The sequence below is a fragment of the Tenrec ecaudatus genome, chromosome 9 (assembly GCF_050624435.1).
Source record: "Tenrec ecaudatus isolate mTenEca1 chromosome 9, mTenEca1.hap1, whole genome shotgun sequence".
Lineage (NCBI taxonomy): Eukaryota > Metazoa > Chordata > Mammalia > Afrosoricida > Tenrecidae > Tenrec > Tenrec ecaudatus.
The window spans coordinates 147,531,739-147,550,691 of record NC_134538.1 but is presented as its reverse complement, the minus strand read 5'-3'; the positions used below and the strand labels follow the sequence as shown (position 1 = coordinate 147,550,691).

Below are 18,953 nucleotides of genomic sequence, written 5' to 3'. Positions count from 1 at the left end.
ACTTCAGCGCAGCATGCACACCACCAATGCACATCAAATCTCCGACGCCCAGGCCCTGCTCACTGCCTTGTCATATTGTAGCTCCAGAAGGGGGTTCTAGTCAGAGAGAGACAACACCAGGGGAGTTAAAGATGGCAAAGGGCAAAGAGAAGCCTCATTTTCTAGTCTTGATTCATGTGACTAGGTAACTGGCTAATTTTAAGTCACCGGCTGGGATCCACATGGGAACCCCCTGCAGCCCGCTGCCCCCTCCTACGGATGGTGTACTTGAGTTCCATCGAAGGTGAATGACATCGCCGCTCCCCACCACCGCCTTGGTGAGTCTATGATCCATCACACCTCGCAGAATAAGGAAACGCAAGCTATAAGACACCTCCTGTGATCTGACACAGACTTTGCATTAAACTTCAAATGAATTCTCTATCGACTCAGGAACAAACCACTTGGTTTGCTGACGAGATTGATGCTGGTTGGGCCAACTGGGCAAATTCCTGAACGTGCCCTCAGCACGACCCTGACACCCAAAGAGCTGAGCAAGCACTTCAAGGGAAACAGACAGAATGGGAAGGAGTCCTACTGACTCCCTAGGTCAGTGGCTTGGTTATGAATTAAAAGGTTGCCAGTTGAAACGTACCAGGCAGCTCTGAGAGAGGAAGAAGGTCCTGTGATCTGCTTCTGTAAAGATCCCATCTGGAAAACCCCAGGCCCTGTCCAGGGGGCCGCCAGGAGTCAGGATGGATGCCGCAGCACGGAACAACAAACGCAAAGGTCAGAGCAACAGGATTACACGCCACCGCGCACTGCTGAGCCAGACTGCCTCAGTCCCCCCTTCAGACACCATACCCACTATCCCCACTGCCATCGATCCCATTCTGCGGCATCCTCCTTCCCAGCGCAAGTCAACGTAAGGCTGCAGGTGAACCCGGCTGCTGTTCTCGTGGCAGGGGACCTGAAGGCCGGAGTGGGGTGCTGGCGAAGCAACACAGGCTGCCGGGGGTCCTGGCTTCCCTGATAGCTCAGGACGAGAAGTGACTGATCTCCTTCCAGGGGAAAATGAGTCTGCAGAGGCTGCGGCCACAGACGGTGGGACCTTGAATGTCTCTTTTTAATGGTGTAAGGTCACCTGCTCACTGGCCAAACTGAGCCAGGTGCTCAGAGAAGTAAAGGACAAGTGCTTTCAGGAGGCGCTGACCTGTTAGCTGCAGCTGACTTCCCTCAGCCACACCTGCCATCCCATCTGACCAGGCAACCGCTCCGCATACAGGGGTGCAGGAACCGTGACAAAGAGGCCAGCTGGCTCAGGCCAAATGCCGCTCCCTATCAAGCTGTGGGGCCGTCTGCCCCCAAAAAGGCCACATAACAATGGAAAGCGTCCACCCCATCTTGAAGTCCACAGGCTCTCCATGAGGCTGGGCTTAATGAAAGCAGCACATCGGGGGCAGCTCGTCACCACCCTTCCGACCTGCCCCTAAAGTCGCAACCCCATGCCTTCCGGCTGCAAAGAGGTAGCATTTCTGGCCACATGCCAGTCTCCTCGGAGCTGCTGGAATCCCTCAGGTATCTGCAAAGCTGTACCAAGAGGCTGCTGTCCTGGCAGACAAGCCACAGCAGGAATGTCCGGGTGCAGAGAACCAGAAGACACCTGCACTGGACAGCCGCCCAGCACCTTGACGTGGGAATGGAGTTTCTGAGAATTTTCTCTCCACACAGAATGATAAAGAACAGACACTGCTTACAAAGACGCAGCAGTTCCTGGGGGTGGGAGTGGGGTGTTGGCTGTGCCCACTGCAGGAGACGGTGGAAGGAAACCCAGGTGCCGATGAGCCATGTTGGAGCGGTTCTCTCCTCCTGGCCCAGTGGAGTCAAGTCATTACTGGGAAGGAAGACTTTGCTCAAACACACCTACGACTTGGAGCAGAGGCCATGTCCAGCAGAGGCCTCTTCTGCCCAGTCTCTAGTTCTCCCCCAAACAAAAGCTAACAAGCAGTGGCGACCCAAAGCCCTCGCCTCATCCAAGTGTCCACAGCATCTCCATGCCCTCAGACGCATCCTGTTTGGATGAAAAATGCATCTATAGGATTCGTGAAGAAAAGCAAGACTAGCTTAATGCCAAGCACCAAAACCAAACCAGGGCAGGGTGGAACTGCCCTACAGGGTTTCTGAGACTGCAGTGCGTGGAGAGCTCGAACCATCCGGCTTGCTTAACCCACTGTACCACCAGGGCTCCTTAACAAGTGTCATAGTGTAGTTGAAACTCAAGAAGTCTTACAAAGATCTTCAAACCAGCCTTCACCCTAATAGTGACAGAATGGTAGGTGGACAGCTACCACGGCCCAAGGGCAAACCATGTACGTATTTCTTTGACAGAAACAAACTCCCTGTGTATCCGAACCTTTCCAGGGGGATTTCCTCTACATCGCCTGTTTCTCTCGTGCATCCTAATGAAGATTGCCAGGATGGCTGTCCAGGCCTCCTGGCTCCTGCCTCGCACCAGTCTCCTGTATCTGTGCAGACACCCAGCCTCTGTGGCGGACTGCACTGGCTTTAAGATGCTTCATTTCATGCTGTCTCTGCGTTTGTTCTCCACTCTGTGGTGTACCAGGTCATCCTTTGGGGAGTCGTGGTGGCACACTGGTTAGGTGCTTGGCTGTGAACTGAAAAGCTGGTGGTTCGAGCCCACTATTGGCTCAGTGAGAGATGAGACCTGGGGATCCGCTCCTACGAGATTACAGTTTAGGGAACCCTAAATGGCCTGTGCAGTTGGAAGAGCCATTCGATCTCCCATTGCTTCTAGAGTCCCAGGTGTGGTGCACCCTATCCATGGGGTCACTGTCGACGGACTCCCTGGACACACACCAGCAGCTGACTGACCTGGCACTTGGAACAGTCTTGCCTGCCTTTCTTTCAGACTGGATTATTTCAAGATACACCTACATTTTTAATAGCCACTCTTGTAAGTACCAAGTGCAATGTACTGACCATCTACCAGGCACTGAGACGGGTATTCTATAGACAGCACACATCTTACCTTTAATCTCAACATCCTTGGCAAGGTATGTGTGGTCATGCTCATTTCACAGATGAGAGGACTGTGGTACACGGGAACCGTTGCAGGTAAAAAGTCAAGCCCTAACTAAAGCTTCCATCCTGCGGGCTCCCTGCTGCCCATACTTCTACGAGGAGAGCCTCTGGTCAGGGGGCTCCTCTCCTCCATTCTTGTTCATCATCCCTTCTCTGGCCTCCCTTTAGTCCCAGGAGCCCAGAGCTGAGTACTCAATACCTATGAGCTGTTAGCCGTCTTCAAAACTCTCCATTGAGATCCACTCCCCTGATTACCACAGGAGCAGTAGCGAACACACGCACCGTCGGTCATTTGTGCTGCGGATTCAAAATTTCCCATCGCAGCCGGCTCGTCAGCCAGCTAGATTTTCTGCTGGCCTCAGGCCAGTTCAGGTCCTGTGCCCCTTGGCAGCTTTTCCAAGCCCCGTTGTCACTCTCCTCAAACCACTAATCCTCATGCTGAAAACCAAAGCCATCACGTCTGTACCTACATTCACTTCCAGCTTTGTCGTTAGTCTCTGAGCACTGGGAATCTCCTCCCTCTCTGGTGCTCCCTCCACCCCCTTCACTCATTCGCTCTCCCCCTGGGCCACTGGGCCATTAATTATCCCCTTGCATCCTTTCTCAGTTCCTTCTCCTCAGAATTCAAGCCAGGGTTTCTCATTTTTAACCCGTGCGCTCTGGAATATTTGCTCACTCCATCTTCTTTATATCCTCATTTGCCAAGGAGACTTTGCCGAGTTTTACATTCTGTAAGAGGTATTATGAAAACAATCGGTAGACCGAATGGCTTTGCCAACTGCACATGTCATGGTCTGCACCAATCTCGAGTAACAATCACTGCTATAAATATACTCAAGAGGCCGACATCCTTAGAACGTTCCCTTGACCCTTTCCCTCTGCTGCTTCCTTTTGTCCTTCGAGGCTCAGTTTTAATAAGCTTTTACATTTGTCTCCTGCCACACTAAGAGAATTCTGCTCTCACTTCCCACCTTTTCTCCCCAAGCACCCACCATCTGCTTTACGTTGACTCAACCCCGTGAAGCTGCGCATGGGTCCCAGGCGACTGACTGGTCTCCGGTGCACAGCCACGCCATCGTTCTTACCCCTACTTGGCCTTCTTGGTAAAACCGGACACCGCTGGCTCCCTGACATCCTTTCCTTCTCTGGCTTCCAGAAGACCACTCGCCCGTGGTCCTCGTTCACTCACACCACGTCTTCTCTGATCCGATGGGAATCCTTACAGTCGATCTCCAAAGGCTGGTGTTTTCCAAGGCGTTTGTTGGTTTCTCCTAAACTTGCCCTCTAAGCATGGAAACAGGGGCAACTGTCGCCTGGAGGCTGCTGACCCCTGAGCAGAATGTTTTAACAGTCTCAGTTACTGAACTTGAGCTTGGGCATTCTTTAACTGGGCAGTCCATGAATAGCTTAAATCCTTGATACTTTAAAAATCAAATAATCTGTCTGCTCATAAAAGCTGCTCAGATGTTGGTGTTAATAATCATTGTGACATCACAATCTACCGATGACTCCAGCCTTGAGCGCTCCACCTCACCCCTGAGCCCGTGTAGTCCTTCCTCCTTCCCTGAATCCTGGCAAGCCTACGTCCAGTGTACGTTTCTAATCCGCCTTCTCTTCACTGCCAGGCTCAAGGTTCTATCTGCTCACCTTTCAACAAGTCCCCAAAGCCTCCGGACTCACTTATTCCAGGGTAACCACCCTAAGGAACTTTCTCAAGTCTGAGCAGTGCTCCGTACTTGATAACTTGCAGCGACTGAGGAGCACAGAGCAGTCTAAAGGAGAAAGACAAGCTCCTGTCTGCATCTCCAGGCTTGTCCCACCTCTCCACCCTCCCAGCTCATTAGGCTGTCCCCAAATCAAAGAGGTCATGGTTGCCCACACAATCAGGATATATCACACCTCTAACAATGTTACCTGCTCTCCAGCTCCCATAAAAAAAAAAAAATCAAATAACAAAAAAAAAACCCTTCATTTTTCCTTCAAAACATAGCTCAGGTATCATCTCCTCAGGGAAGCATTCTCTGATCTCCACTTAAAAAACAAATCACTCCTCCTCCATGTTATGTCTGGGTCAGGAAGATGATGCTATTCTCTCAAGTGCCCCAGCACAGCACTGTTTACATGCCTCTCTTCCCCCTAGGGCTTCCTGAGACCTGGCCGGTGGCTTGCCTCTGTCTCTAGTCTCTGTGACAACGTTTCAGGACAACCCAGGCTTCCTTGTTCCAAACTCTCAAAGGAAAAGCTAGGAGCCGAAGTTTTAGCCTCAATGAGGAGGCGGCTGGATTTATTGCCTGGACCTCCAGGGCAGAGCCATGGTTGTGTGCAAACACACTGCTACATAGCCACATTGTCCATGTGAGAGCCAAAGAAAGCTCTGGTTAGAATGTTGCTAACCTTTCTTGAGGGGAATGAAGCAAGTGTTTACTGATTATCTACTTTATGGCAGGCTTGTTCTGGGTCCTTTACCCCTCTCACTTCACTAGATCCTCCAAACCATCCTGAAAGAAAAGCAACTGTCACCGGAGGAGGGGACAGAGCCTCCTGAAAGGTAGAGTATACAGCCAGGATTCAGACCTGGGTCGGTGTTCTATCGAGACGTTACAATACCCGCATATCCTTGTCAGGTTTCTAAAGAAAGCACAAGATGCATAATCTAACAAAACACGTAGTATGGCAGGAGACAAATGTAAAAGCTTATTATTTTTACCATGAATTTGCCTCGGTGTAATCTATCCTTAGCAATGTAAGCTAACTCGGGGAATGCCGTTGGAATTGCTAAGCTCAGAGAAATGCCAGGCACAGAGGAGCTAGCTGCCTCGGAGTCTAGTGATCAGACTGCTTGTGTCGAAGCCAGCGAACACGAGAAGATTCTGCAGGAAATCTCATGCCAAGATGAGAGGTCTGTGCTTGGAGCCAGCTCCATTCAGGGATGTTTGAGTTCAGAAAGCAGAACTTCAGTGTTTTCTTTCCCCATAGGTCTGTGGCCAAGTTTCCCAGAAATAATGTAATTGTTTCACTTTCCACACCTTGGGGAGAGAGCTCCACACTACGAGGGAGCCTTCTCACAGCCGGCCCTGTGTGTGGTGTCCTCAGTTCCCTGCAGAGCATCATGTCCTGAGTCATAAGCGAGGATGGAGGGCCAGGGCTCGGCAGTGAGCGGGCATCGTGATCTCCCTGGAGGAGGAGGCAGGGCAATGCGGCCCGGGACAGCGAGCCTGGTGCCTGTTTCTCTTCTCCAGTAGTAAATTCTATTCACGAATTCAACGGGAGAAGTGCCGAGGAAACAAGAGAGCCACAGAAAGTGACACGCTTCGGGAAGACACGCAGGAACGTGTCCTTTGTGAGCGAGAGAGTGGGTGTGCAGGCCTTGGGGTGGTGAAATAAAATGACAGCTCTCTCTCAAAATCCCTCGGTCTCTGCAAGGCGCGGGCTGTAAATAAATAACTTGATTATATGCCAGCAAAGAAGACACGAAGCCGTTTGCTCCCTGAATGCACAAGCGTAAAACCGCTCCAAGAGCCTGGTTCAGATGCAATCTTGCTGGCTTGTGAAACACGAAGCCACGAGACAAGGTGGGAGAAGAGAGATGTACACTCAGTGAGCAGAGGAGGATGGCTGGCGCAGGGGCAGGGAGCGGAAAGAGGACCCCTTCGTGGCACAGAAATACCTTAGAGATGGGCACTGGAGAAGGTAACACCCGGCCAGGCTCTCCGCCCAAATGCTCGGGAAGGAGGCCCATGTGGTCTCCAGGATGAATGTTGAGGGTGACAGAGAACATGTAAGACTCACCTGCAAGCAGGAAGGTGATAAGGCAAGTTTCCTTTGGCAAGTAGAGTTTGAGACGAGAGCCGCTGAAGACGTACTCCACCACAGCTTCAGAACGCCCGGCCCGCTGAAGAAAGGGCAGGAACTGCTTGGCTTTCTGGGTATCCTAGTGGGAGAAAGAAGAAACGGGTCACTAGGGAAGCAAGGGCACCTAGGCGAACACTTCTTGTGCTCTGGCCTTCCATGCAAAGTCAAGCGGAACCCTGAAGCTAGGCAGACAACTGCACCAAAGCGCCCATTTCTGGAGCCATCATGGAGGCACAGTACCGACTGACCTCATCAGGGGAAATACAGTTCTCATCAACAATGTCCACAACATTCTCCTGGGCTCTCTGCTTCCCTCTGCAATCACTGGACGGATGAGCTTGGGTGGTGCCTTATAAATTAGCACCCCCCTCCTTGTTCAGGGCAGGAAGAAAACACTGAGGTCAGAAGAACAATAGCAACCTTCTAGGGAAGGCACCCTTTAATCGTGCTTTAACAAAAGACAAGGTGACCCCCAGGCTCTTCCTCCGGAAACCCAGAGTGGTTCATCTTTGGTTGGGCAGTTAGGTGAGACTTAGGGTTCCTGGTTGCTTCACCCCAGCTTTCCTGGGGCACCGACACAGCAACCGTTTGTGGGATGGACAGGGGATCCGAGGCCCACAGCTGCAGTTCCCATCCAGCAGGAGTGCCCGGGGAGACAAATGCCACATCACGGCAAGTAAGTGACTATTGGAAAGATCACAAACCACAAGCCCACTGTGGTTGAGTGGCTCCTGACACGGCAGAGAGAACAGAGGAGAACCCCCCCCCCCAACCCAGGTTTCCACAGCTACGATCTGTATGGAAGCAGAAGCCACAGCTTTCTCCCACAGAGTGGCTGGTGGGCTGGAACTACTGGCCTTTCAGTTAGCAGCCAAGTACCTAACCACTGCACTACCGAGTCTCCCTGAAGAGCGACAGACACCATGAAACTACAGTAAACAACACAAACCCTCGCAGCACCCTGGCGGTCCCCACCTTGGGGCTCTCCACTGCAGGGGCTCTCAGCCTTTGAGACCTTTCAGCCCCACAGCCCATAATGATGGTGCCGCATGTGCTGGGGAAACAAGTAGTCACAGGGTGCCAGGATTTCCGGGGTTTCCAGCCCAGCCAGCAGAACCGCAAGCTCCCTGTGAGGACGGTGAGTTAGACGCACTTTCCTGACTCGGCTGTCACCAGCAGGCTGCACTCCACCGAGCACTGCCTCCCCAACTCTGCTCCTAGCAACCGGCTATTGTATCTGAATTAATGCACATTAGATAATGAAAATTTAACAAGCCATCAAGTATTTGAGAGTTTCCACAGCAGCCAAAGGGGCTTCTCTCATTCAGCAGCAGGGAGGTAGGCTGGGATGAAAACCGTATTTATAATAATGAGATTCATCCTTCTCTTCAAACAACTTCTTGAAGAAAAGAGGAGACAGTCATCCGTCTTGGGGCCCTAATGGCACAGGTACGGCACCAATGAGCATTGGTGGGTTGAACCCGCAAGGACTTGGGCGACACACCTCCTAGGGCAGCTATACAGCATGGAGTGCTCTCGCCGGCAGCTGGTTGAAGTCCAGACAGGCAGGCGAGACAAATGCTCTATGGGAAAGATTAAAACCCCTTTTCCATACTAGTCCCAAACTGGGATGATGTTCATGAAGCGAGCTAGCAAGCCAACAACAATGATCACATTGATTATTGTAAATCACGAGGCTACTTCACATTCTCTAGAGAGAAGGCCCTTGCTGCTTCAGACTGCAGCGATTCTTATTTTCTCTAAGAGACATTTTGACATTCTTGTGTTTTTAAATCCACCTGATGAACATTAACAAAGTTGCTTGGAGGAATAGCAGTAGCAGCGTGCGTGCGGACAGAGACCCGCAGACTTTTCATGCGGACCCCATCCCAGCGAGAAGGACCCTCTGACGAGTGGGTCGACTTGCTGCTGTGTGCAGTGTCCTCTTTGGCGCTTCCACGCGTTCTCGCCAGAGGTACCTACTCAGACTGAGAAGCAAGGAGAAGCAGCAGAGGGCCGTGCTGTGCCCTGTGCCATGAAATCAATAGATGCTCCCGACTCTTCTTCAGGCTTGGCCTACAAGTCAACAGCCTGGCTCCTGAGAGGCTGGATGGAAGCAGTGAGCAGGCGGCACACCACTGATCACGGCAGAGAGGAGCGCTGAGAGCCTACGGCGGCAACAGAGGCAAGAAAGCAAACTCGGAAACACCCACCATGGCCGGCCTGGTTTACTTCTGGGGCAACACGACAGGATGGGATATGGGGGCTCCCTTCATTTCTGGAGGCAAGTGTTGGAAAGGCCCACTTGCTCAGGGAAAAGATGGCGATGCCATCCTTGTTGATGGGATTTTTTTTTAAAGGAACAGAAAATCCTTACAGAGCCAATAATACGGATTAGCTCTTTCAAGTCCCAGCTCTAAGCACACAATAGGGCCTGTCTGCCACTGTCCACTCACACCCCATCCCTGCTGCATTGGCTTGGAGTGCTCTTTCTCAGTACACAAACTCGGAAGCCTTGAATAGCTGTCGCAGTGGCAACATGAAAAGGTCGATGGACAAGTCCCCCCAGGTGACAGGGAGGTAGCCAGAAATCTCTCCCTGCTAATTGAGTTAAGGAAATTATTTACTTTAAGAATGCTGACTGTATGACTAACAAATGGACTGGTTGGGGCCCAATAATTTGCTCTCCAAAGAGGCCATGCAAAGATAGTGGCATTCTTTGGTCTCTTGTGCTCATCTCTAGGGTTTGGCAAAGGTGAGCATAGAACGCCTGGTTATGAGAGACAGAGCAAGCACAGTGGAGTCCATTGGTATACTCCGTCTTTCCGAAATGTCTTCCTTATTCATGGTCCAGCTTTTACAAGCATGTGACGGAATGAAAACACTATGGCTTGGGTCCACAAAGGAACATCTTTGCCAATGCAAATACTCTGCCTGCTTGAGTATTGCTTTCATGGGTGTTGACTGAGGATCCAAATAAAATGAAACGCAAATAAAATGGAAACAACTTCTATCTTTTCTATCATGATATTGCTTATTGATCTAGCTGTGGGGTTTGTTAATGTTAAGATGTAATCGATAAGGAGGATGAAGTCTTTGATCTTCACCAGTAAGTGCTTCAAATCCTCTTGCTTTCAGCAGGTTAATGAGCCTTCTTCCAAAGCTGATGTCACATTCTTCAGAGAGTCAGCCCAGCTGCTTGGACGATGCTCAGCATACAGACTAAGTGTTGTGAAAGGACAACTCTGATGTGTACCTTTCCTGATTTTAAATCATGCAGTGTCCCCCTTTTATCTTTTGTTTTTCACACAACTGCTTCTTGGTCTATGTCAATGTTGTGCACGAGCATAATGAAGTTTTCTGGAATTTCCATCCTTCAACATGCGATTGTTATGAGCCACACAGGTGCAGGCCTTTGCATAGTCGACAAAACACAACCAACCATCGTCCAGGCCTGTATGCCTTCAGCCAAGAGCCATCTTAGCACCCAAAGACTGCCAGTTTGGCCCCCGCAAGCCGCCATGTTTTCAGGCCGGGGCTCACTTAGTCTGCCCCCGCAAGGAAATGGCCGGGGAGCCCCCGAAAACGCAGACGCTGTTGCTTCGGCTGAACCCGCGCTGACGAGTCAGGGCAACAGGGTAAACCAGAGCAGCTCGGCGTGGGGTGGGAAGGCCATGGCGTCCAGTAGTAACTGGCTGTCCGGGGTGAATGTCGTGCTGGTGATGGCCTACGGGAGCCTGGTGTTTGTACTGCTATTTATTTTTGTGAAGAGGCAAATCATGCGCTTTGCAATGAAATCTCGGAGGGAACCTCATGTCCCTGTGGGACACAATGCCCCCAAGGATCTGAAAGAAGAGATTGATATTCGACTTTCCAGAGTTCAGGATATCAAGCACGAGCCCCAGCTCCTTGCAGATGATGATGCCAGACTGCTACAGCTGGAAGCCCAGGGACATCAAAATCGCTACAACTATCTCCACAGGATGAAAGCTCTGGATGCCATCCGCGCTGCTGAGATCCCATTTCACACTGAAGGCCGGCATCCCCGTTCCCTAATAGGCAGGAATTTCCGCTCTTACCTGCGCGATCATCGGAACGCTAGTACTCCCTTCAAGGGTGTGCGCAAGGCCCTCATCGATAGCCTGCTGGATGGCTATGAGACAGCCCGCTATGGGACTGGGGTCTTTGGCCAGAGTGAGTACCTGCGCTATCAGGAGGCCCTGACTGAGCTGGCCACCGTGGTCAAAGCACGAAGTGGGAGCTCTCAGCGATACCACCAGTCCGCAGCCAAAGACCTTACCCAATCTCCTGAAGTCTCCCCAACGACCATCCAGGTGACATAGCTCCCCTCCAGTCAGAAGAGTAAGCGTGCCAAGCCCTTCCTGGAACTGAAGAGCTTCAAGGACAGTTATAATAGCCTGGAGAGCACTCTGTGAGGGAGCCAGGAGGACAGTGTGCTTGCCGGGCAGTCCTCAGGTTACCTGGCTGTGGGCCTGCACTCTGTTGCCGACGCTCCCAATGTGTGGATGTGTGCAGAGATCATGCTTGGAAGCCCTTGGGGGGATATTTCAGAACAACGATTAAAACTATTTTCCCCAAAAGCAAAAAAAAAAAAAAAGACTGCCAGTTTGTCGTCTTGTGGTAGCTCGTTGTTGTGATGGTGGAAGCTAAACCTCTGATATTTCACGTGCTGGCAGGGTGGGTCACCTATGTTGGCTCGGTTCCAGGGGTGTGACCAGACAAAGACACTGGGGAAAGGACTTGAAAACCCAAACCAACCATACAGAAATCTTTTCCTGAGCTCCCAGGAAAGCTCAGAAGGTTCCATTAGCTGCATTTAACCTGCTATTGTGGATAGCATCTAAGGAATGTTTGTTTTCTCCGCCCTCAGTGCCCCTTGAAACTGGGAAAGTAATGATGTAACAAATATGCCGGGGTGACTTCATTTCAAAGGATGCTAATGTCTGTTACCTCAACCTTCCAGGAGCAGCGTGGAGAATGACCATGACGAAAAACAGTGGGATGCTTCGAGAAAGGAACGGGCTATAAAGACACCTTCCTGATGCGCCTCCAGTTGCAACCCTCTCTCCCCCCCACTTCAGGTCTTCAGACTAAATTGCTCCCAAATGTGGGCCATCGCTCCTTGCCAGAAAAAAGATTCCTTTCAGTGGCCAGGCTGCAACTTACCACAACAAAGAACTTTGCCATGTGTACAAACACATTGCAATAGTTAGGCTTCTCCCGCTAACCTGGACAATAGGAAGATGTGAGTGGAGATTAATCAGGTAGTAGTTTGATTGGAAGGCAAAGAGAGATATGGCTCTGCAAGGTACGTACCCCCCACCCTGCTAACCCCCAATGTCTTTTGCTCTCTGGGGATTGATCAGTGTGCTGTTGCTGTAGCTAATTCTCTGCCTCAACCTGTGACCTACACTACCAGTGGGCCAAGTCAATCTGTGGATTGTGTTGCTAGAGCTTCAGGTTCCTTCAAGACCTGTGTAATGGACAGGGTTCTCTAGAGACAAACCAGATTGCTAGTAATTATATATAAATATATTTATAAAGACAGATATATAATTCAAGAAATAAACCGTTAAATAATATACAGATAGATAATACAAGAAATTAACAGTTAAATTATAAAGCAGTGAGACACTAGCAGTCCTTCAAATTTTGAGAGCTGCCAGGTGCCAGTCCCCTTCTGTAGAGAGAGCTGGGCTATATATATCCAGGCAGCAAACAGCAAGGCAGGTCCCCAACTGTCATCAACTGTCAGTCCCCAGCTCCAGAGATGAACATTCCAATCGTGTGGGCTTAAAGGGACCTCTACTTACAGCGACACAGTCCACAGACTAGGCATCCCACAGGTAGTGTACCCCTTTAAACTGAGGCACAGAACAACCAAGGTGAGGCTCACCGAGCCATTTATCCCTCTGCCCTTCAGTTAATCCTACTTGTGTTTATTGGCCAGGCTGGCACAATAAACTATAGCAATCCACCCCTTGCCAGCCTGGCACCTGTACACAATTCTTTACCCATACATACTTATATAATTTCCAGATATTAATGAAATCATACTTATACTTATCATCAATCATCTATCATACATATAAATGAAAACACACTGAGTCAAATTACATCTGATATAACATACTTGAACAAAGGAAATATATGCAATAATCACATACAAAGAAAATACATTGACAATTATAAGCCTCGCTTTTGCAATTGATCACGTGGTCGTAATTGATAGGTAGAACTACCTTCTACTGCTACCCATTCTGTATTACCTTTGCCTTCAGCAAGCACCTGAGCTGGCTGTGGTTTTTGGCCTGGCGGGGTGACCCAGACCTTCATTGCTGAGGGGTCTGGGTCATTATAAGTCCTGTTAGGATTGGGTTGCTGCAATTTACCATTTACTTTAATAACAGGGCATGGTAGTACTAAGAGTCGGCCTATGGGATCTCCTGGATTCCAGACATATTCTTCTTCACCTCCATTATGTAGTACCAGTCCAATTTCTCCTTGGTAATCAGGATCAATCACACAACTTAGTACGGTGACACTCTTCCTGACCTGTTGATCCAAAGGCATGAGAAGTCCAAAGTGCCCAGGGGGCATTCTCAGCTGCCAGTTCAGTGGAATCCGTGCTGTGTTTCCAGGTGGGAGAGTTCCTTTCTTCAGGACCAGGACTTCCAGGCCTGAGGAACACAGGGTTGCTGGGACAGGAAGCAAAAATGCTGCAAGGGGATCACTAGGAGTAATAGTGAGTGGTGCCACTCCAGCTTCCACCCCTTGGTTCCTGGACCCATGAATTCTGGCTATTGGAGACACAGCACCATATATCGGCCACTGGTTTAGAGCGTATACAGCTTCCTGGAGAACATTGCCCCAGCCCCGCAAGTTGTTGCCACCTAGTTGGCGCCGTAATTGTGTCTTTAGGAGCCCATTCCATCGTTCTATCAAGCCAGCAGCTTCAGGATGATGAGGAACATGACACAACCAGTGGATTCCATGGGAATGGGCCCATTCCCGCACTGTATTTGCTGTAAAGTGAGTTCCTTGATCTGAAGCAATGCTATGTGGGATGTCATGCCGGTGGATGAGGCATTCTGTAAGTCCACGAATAGTAGTTTTGGCAGAAGCATCACGTGCAGGGAAGGCAAATCCATATCCAGAGTAGGTGTTTATTCCAGTAAGAACACAACGCTGTCCCCTCCATGATGGAAGTGGTCCTATGTAATCAACCTGCCACCAAGTTGCTGGTTGATCTCCCCGAGGAATGGTCCCATATCTTGGACTTAATGTTGGTTTCTGTTGCTGGCAAATGGGACACTCAGCAGTGGCAGGCACAATAAACTATAGCAACCTGCTTCACCATGCTGCTGTTGGTGGTGAGTACATCACCTGAGCTTGAGGCTGGTGGATCCTGTCACCTTAGTCACCTGACATTGCTTGAGTGCGATTTCCCATCCAGGCCTGTTCACCGAGCTCCCATGCTACTGATTGTGGATGCCCCACCCAGCTGCTTGGTGCCTGTGAAGACTCTGGGGTCTGCCTCCTTCACCTGGGACTGAAGCCCCGCCTCGAGTTGAAGGCCTTTCAGTATACTGTTCCACAACAGTGAACTGAACTGAGCCTCTGTACTGCTGTGTGGACTAATTAGCTGTTATAATCCTTCGCACTACATAAGCCTATCCACACATATATATTCATATATAATCATGTGTCCTGGTTTTGTTTCTCTAGAGAATCCAGCCTAACGTGGACATGTTTGAAATAATTTTGTACACAGCATCACCAGATTGTGGAAATGGGACAATGGACTGGGGGCAGGGGCAGCTGAACCCCAATGTGGCAAAAACTGGACAGAAATGGCCAAGAGAACACTGCTCTGACAGCCAGGTCACCCACATTCTAGAAGAACATAAGTTATGTAAATAACAATTCTACGAATTCTGGAAATTCTGTCTGTTTATACTAAACCAAACAACAATTGGCTGCCAAAGAGTGGATTCTGACCCACAGCAAGCCTATCTAGTGTTTTTGACATTGGGAATCTTTATAAGAGCAGAAATTTCCTCCTTTTCTCACAGGGCCACTGGTGGGTTTGAACCACTGACTTTGCAGTTAGCAGCCCAATGCCTGACACATGGAATTGATGGTAGGAAAGTGAGTTTGGTGATTCTTCTACAGAACACCCACCTGGGGTAGGCGTCAGAACTGCTGGCTGGTGAGAGGTAGGTGTCAGAACATGCCAAGGAGCACAGGAAAGGGGATGCAGAGCGAACCTATTAGTTAACAATTAACCACTCAGGATTATCATGTTCGTTCAAGCCTCAGATGGGAACAGTTAATAATGACGCTCACTAATTAGTTCTCATCACCACAATCACTCTTTGATTAACCTCATAGGGAAAGAAAGGAAAACAAATAAATGCGAAGCTTATAATGGTACTGTGGGGGCACCTCTGCAGCACGTCAGAAATGGGGCTCAGAAGAGGCCCTTTCAAGCCAACAAGCCTTCCTGGACGTATGGTCGGGTTGAGTACACCTCTTCCCTACAAGGTCCCCGTGGGGGCCAGCCCTAGGAAGGACTCCAGACAATGCTGTTTGGATCTTGACACCAAGTCAGCAAAATCCTGGTGGTCAAGAGGTGAGATGCCTAAAGAAATGGAAAAACTGATTACCAACTTCATATGGAGAGGGAAGCCCAGAATTAGCAGAGAACTCCTCAAGAAGGACACCGTGGGAGGGCTTGCTTTATCTGACTTTAGCACATATTATACAGCCACAGTTGTCAAAACCACATGGTATTGCTACAATGACATACTCAGACCAATGGAAAATGAACTGAAAACCCAGAAATAAAATCATCAGCATACAGACAACTGATCTTTGATAAGGGCCCCCAAAAAATCAAATGGGAAGCAGATGCCCTCTTTAACATGTGGTGCTGGAAAAAAAATGGACATCTACCTGCAGAAAAATGAAGCAAGACCCTTATCTCACTCCATGCACAATAAACTCAAGGTGGATCACAGACTTTGAAATTAAACCCCCAACTATTAGGGCCATCAATGAGGAACCTGGGACCAACTTGAGAACTTTGGCGCAGGAAATACATAAACTATCAGAAACAGGGAAGGGTACAAACACAGAGGAGGCACAAATTGACAAACGGAATATACTGAAGATAAAACACCTGTGTACATTGAAAGAATTCACAAAGAGAGTAATAAGAGAGCCCATGGACTGGGAAAACATCTTTAACAATGACACATCAGACAAAGGCCTTATTAAAATCTACAATACTCTGCTAGCTTCCAAAAAGAAAAAAAAAACAAATTGCCCACTGAGGAGGTGAGCAAAGGAGCTGAACAGAAGTTTCACAGGGACAGAAATCCAAATGGCCAATAAATATATGAGGAAATGTTCCCACATTTTAGCCATTAGAGAAATGCAAATTCAAACAACAACGAGGTACCACCTGACACCCTCAAAGATAGCCCAATTCAAAAAATCAGAAAGCAACAAGTGTTAGAGGGGCTGTGGGGAGACAGGAACTCTCATCCACTGCTGGTGGACCTGCATGTACAGTCACTATGGAGATCGATCTGGCGACATCTAAAACAGATGGAAATGGAGCTACCATACAACCCAGCAAAGCCCCTACTAGGCATATACACAGAAGAGGCAAGAAACAAACCACGGCCAGACATCTCTGCTCCAATGTTCATCGTGGCACAGTTCACAATTGCCAGGAGTTGGAAATAACCCAAATTTCCATCAACTGATGAGTAGATTTTAAAAACTATGTATACATACCCACACTGGAGTACTATGCATCGCTTAAAAGCAGTGATGAACGTATGAAGGACATTGCTGCATGGGAAGAACTGGAGGAAATCATGCTAAGCGAGAAAAGCCAACCACAAAAGGACAAGTACAACATGAGTCCGCTGAGATAAGCTTTTTAAAACAAAATTCAAAGGGGACATAGGAAAAAAGCTACTGTATACAAACATTCCTGGGGTGAGGACCAGATAGTATGGCAGGGGCCAGACAAATCCAGGGATAGATATGGTAGCCAACTGAAAAGGAGGGGGGAAAGAAAAAAAAAAAGAAATGTGTAGCAGGGGGCACAGGGCACTAACCCACCCAAGGGGAGGGCCTTGTTTATATCTCCACAGGGAAAGAGGGACCAGACTTCCACCCAGTGCTCCAAGATGTGAATGCAGCACGCTGGCATGGAGTAGGGAACCGGTGGAGAGGTCGGGGGAAGGGGGGGGCAATCCCAACTACTATGTGGACATCTGCCCCTCCCCCCAGAAGAATTTATGTCAGAGGACAGCCCTGAAGCTGAAGCTCAGGGAGAGGGACATGTCTGATCAGAGCACATGGGAGCAAATGAAGGGGGAAGACGAGAGAGTGGAACACATCCAGGCCCACCAAGTCTTGACAATAAGATTCTCGCTCAGAGCAGCCAATCCACAGAGAAGATCATATGGCCGGCCCCACTATGAGACACAATATCCCATAGCCCTACAGGGGACAACACTGGAGACACAGTGTGGGAATTCCGCCCGATCTGATCCCACCACACGGGGGCATAACACTAAGGGTGAGGAACTGAACAGCAAAGGGAACAGAGCAACGAAGTCCCCAGGGAATACCAAAAATAGACTTTGGGGGCAGGGCTTGGCACCCCATCAGACTCCACCGTAAAACATTCCTAAAGACCAACAAACAGTCCTTGAACTAACTACAAGCTTTTCTTTCTTCTTGTTGTGTGTGTGTGTTTGTCATTGGCTTGTTGTTTTGTTTATTTTGTTGCTTGGTTTTGCGCATGTTATTATTGCCGCAGGTCTGTCTCAATAAGATAGGCGGGATGAACAATCTGGAGGAGAAAACAACAGGATCGACAGTCCTGGGGGGACATGGGAGAAGGGGAGGTTGGGGGAAAAGGAAGTGGTGTTAACAAACCCAGGGAGGGACAAGGGAACATGTGATCCATATCGGTGGTGAGGAGGGTGTAGGAGGCCTGGTAGGGCATGACCAAGGGTAATGTAACTGATAGGAATTACTGAAACCCAAATGAAGGCTGAACATGATAGTGATACAAAAGGAAATAGAGGAAAGAACTAGGAGGCAAAGGGCATATATAGAGGTCTAAATAAAGGCACGTACATATGTAAATATATTTATATGAGGATGTGGAAATAGATCTATGTGCATATATCTATAGGTTTAGTATTAAGGTAGCAGATGGACACTGGGCCTCCACTCAAGTACTCCCTCAATGCAGGAATACTTTTTTCTATTAAACTGGCATTCCATGATGCTCACCTACCCGACACAACCACTGAAGACAAATGGTGTGCATAAGCAAATGTGGTGCAGAAAACTGATGGTGCCTGGCTATCAAAAGATATAGAGTCTGAGGTCTTAAAGGCTTGAAGATAAACAAGTGGCCATCTAGCTCAAAAGCCCACTTGGAAGAAGCACACCAGCCTGTGTGATCACGAGGTGTGAAGGGATCGGTTATCAGGCATCAAAGAACAAAAAATCATATCATTGTGAATGAGGAGGAGTGCAGGGTAGGGACCCAAAGCCTATCTGTATGCACACTGGTCACCTCTTACGAAAGGGTCTTGGGGAGGAGCTGAGCCAGTCAGGGTGCAGTGTAGCAATGATGAAACTTACAACTTTCCTCTAGTTCCTAAATGCTTCCTTGCCTGCCCCCCACCACCCCACTATCATGATCCCAATTCTACCTTATAAATCTGGCTAGACCAGAGGATGTACACCGGTACAGATAGGAAATAGAAACACAGAGAATCCAGGGCGATGATCCCTTCAGGACCAGTGGTGCGAGTGGCGATACAAGAAGGGTGGCGGGAGGGTGGGGTGAAGTTGAAAGGGGGATCAATTACAAGGATCTACATATAACCTCTTCTGTGGGGGACAGGGGGGGGATGGAAAACATAAAAGTGGGTGAAGGGAGATGCCAGACAGGG

General features: G+C 49.2%; 1 protein-coding gene and 1 pseudogene across 1 annotated transcript in view; one reads left to right on the top strand and one right to left on the bottom strand.

Moving 5' to 3' along the window:
* Positions 1-18,953, bottom strand: part of SND1 (staphylococcal nuclease and tudor domain containing 1) — a 484,534-nt gene that overhangs the window by 142,690 nt on the left and 322,891 nt on the right. Inside the window, exon 15 of the mRNA XM_075558633.1 lies at positions 6,871-7,012. Within this exon, the coding sequence (XP_075414748.1) occupies positions 6,871-7,012 (142 nt within the window). The remainder of the gene's footprint in view (positions 1-6,870; positions 7,013-18,953) is intronic.
* Positions 10,482-11,370, top strand: LOC142456567 (protein C1orf43 pseudogene; annotated as a pseudogene).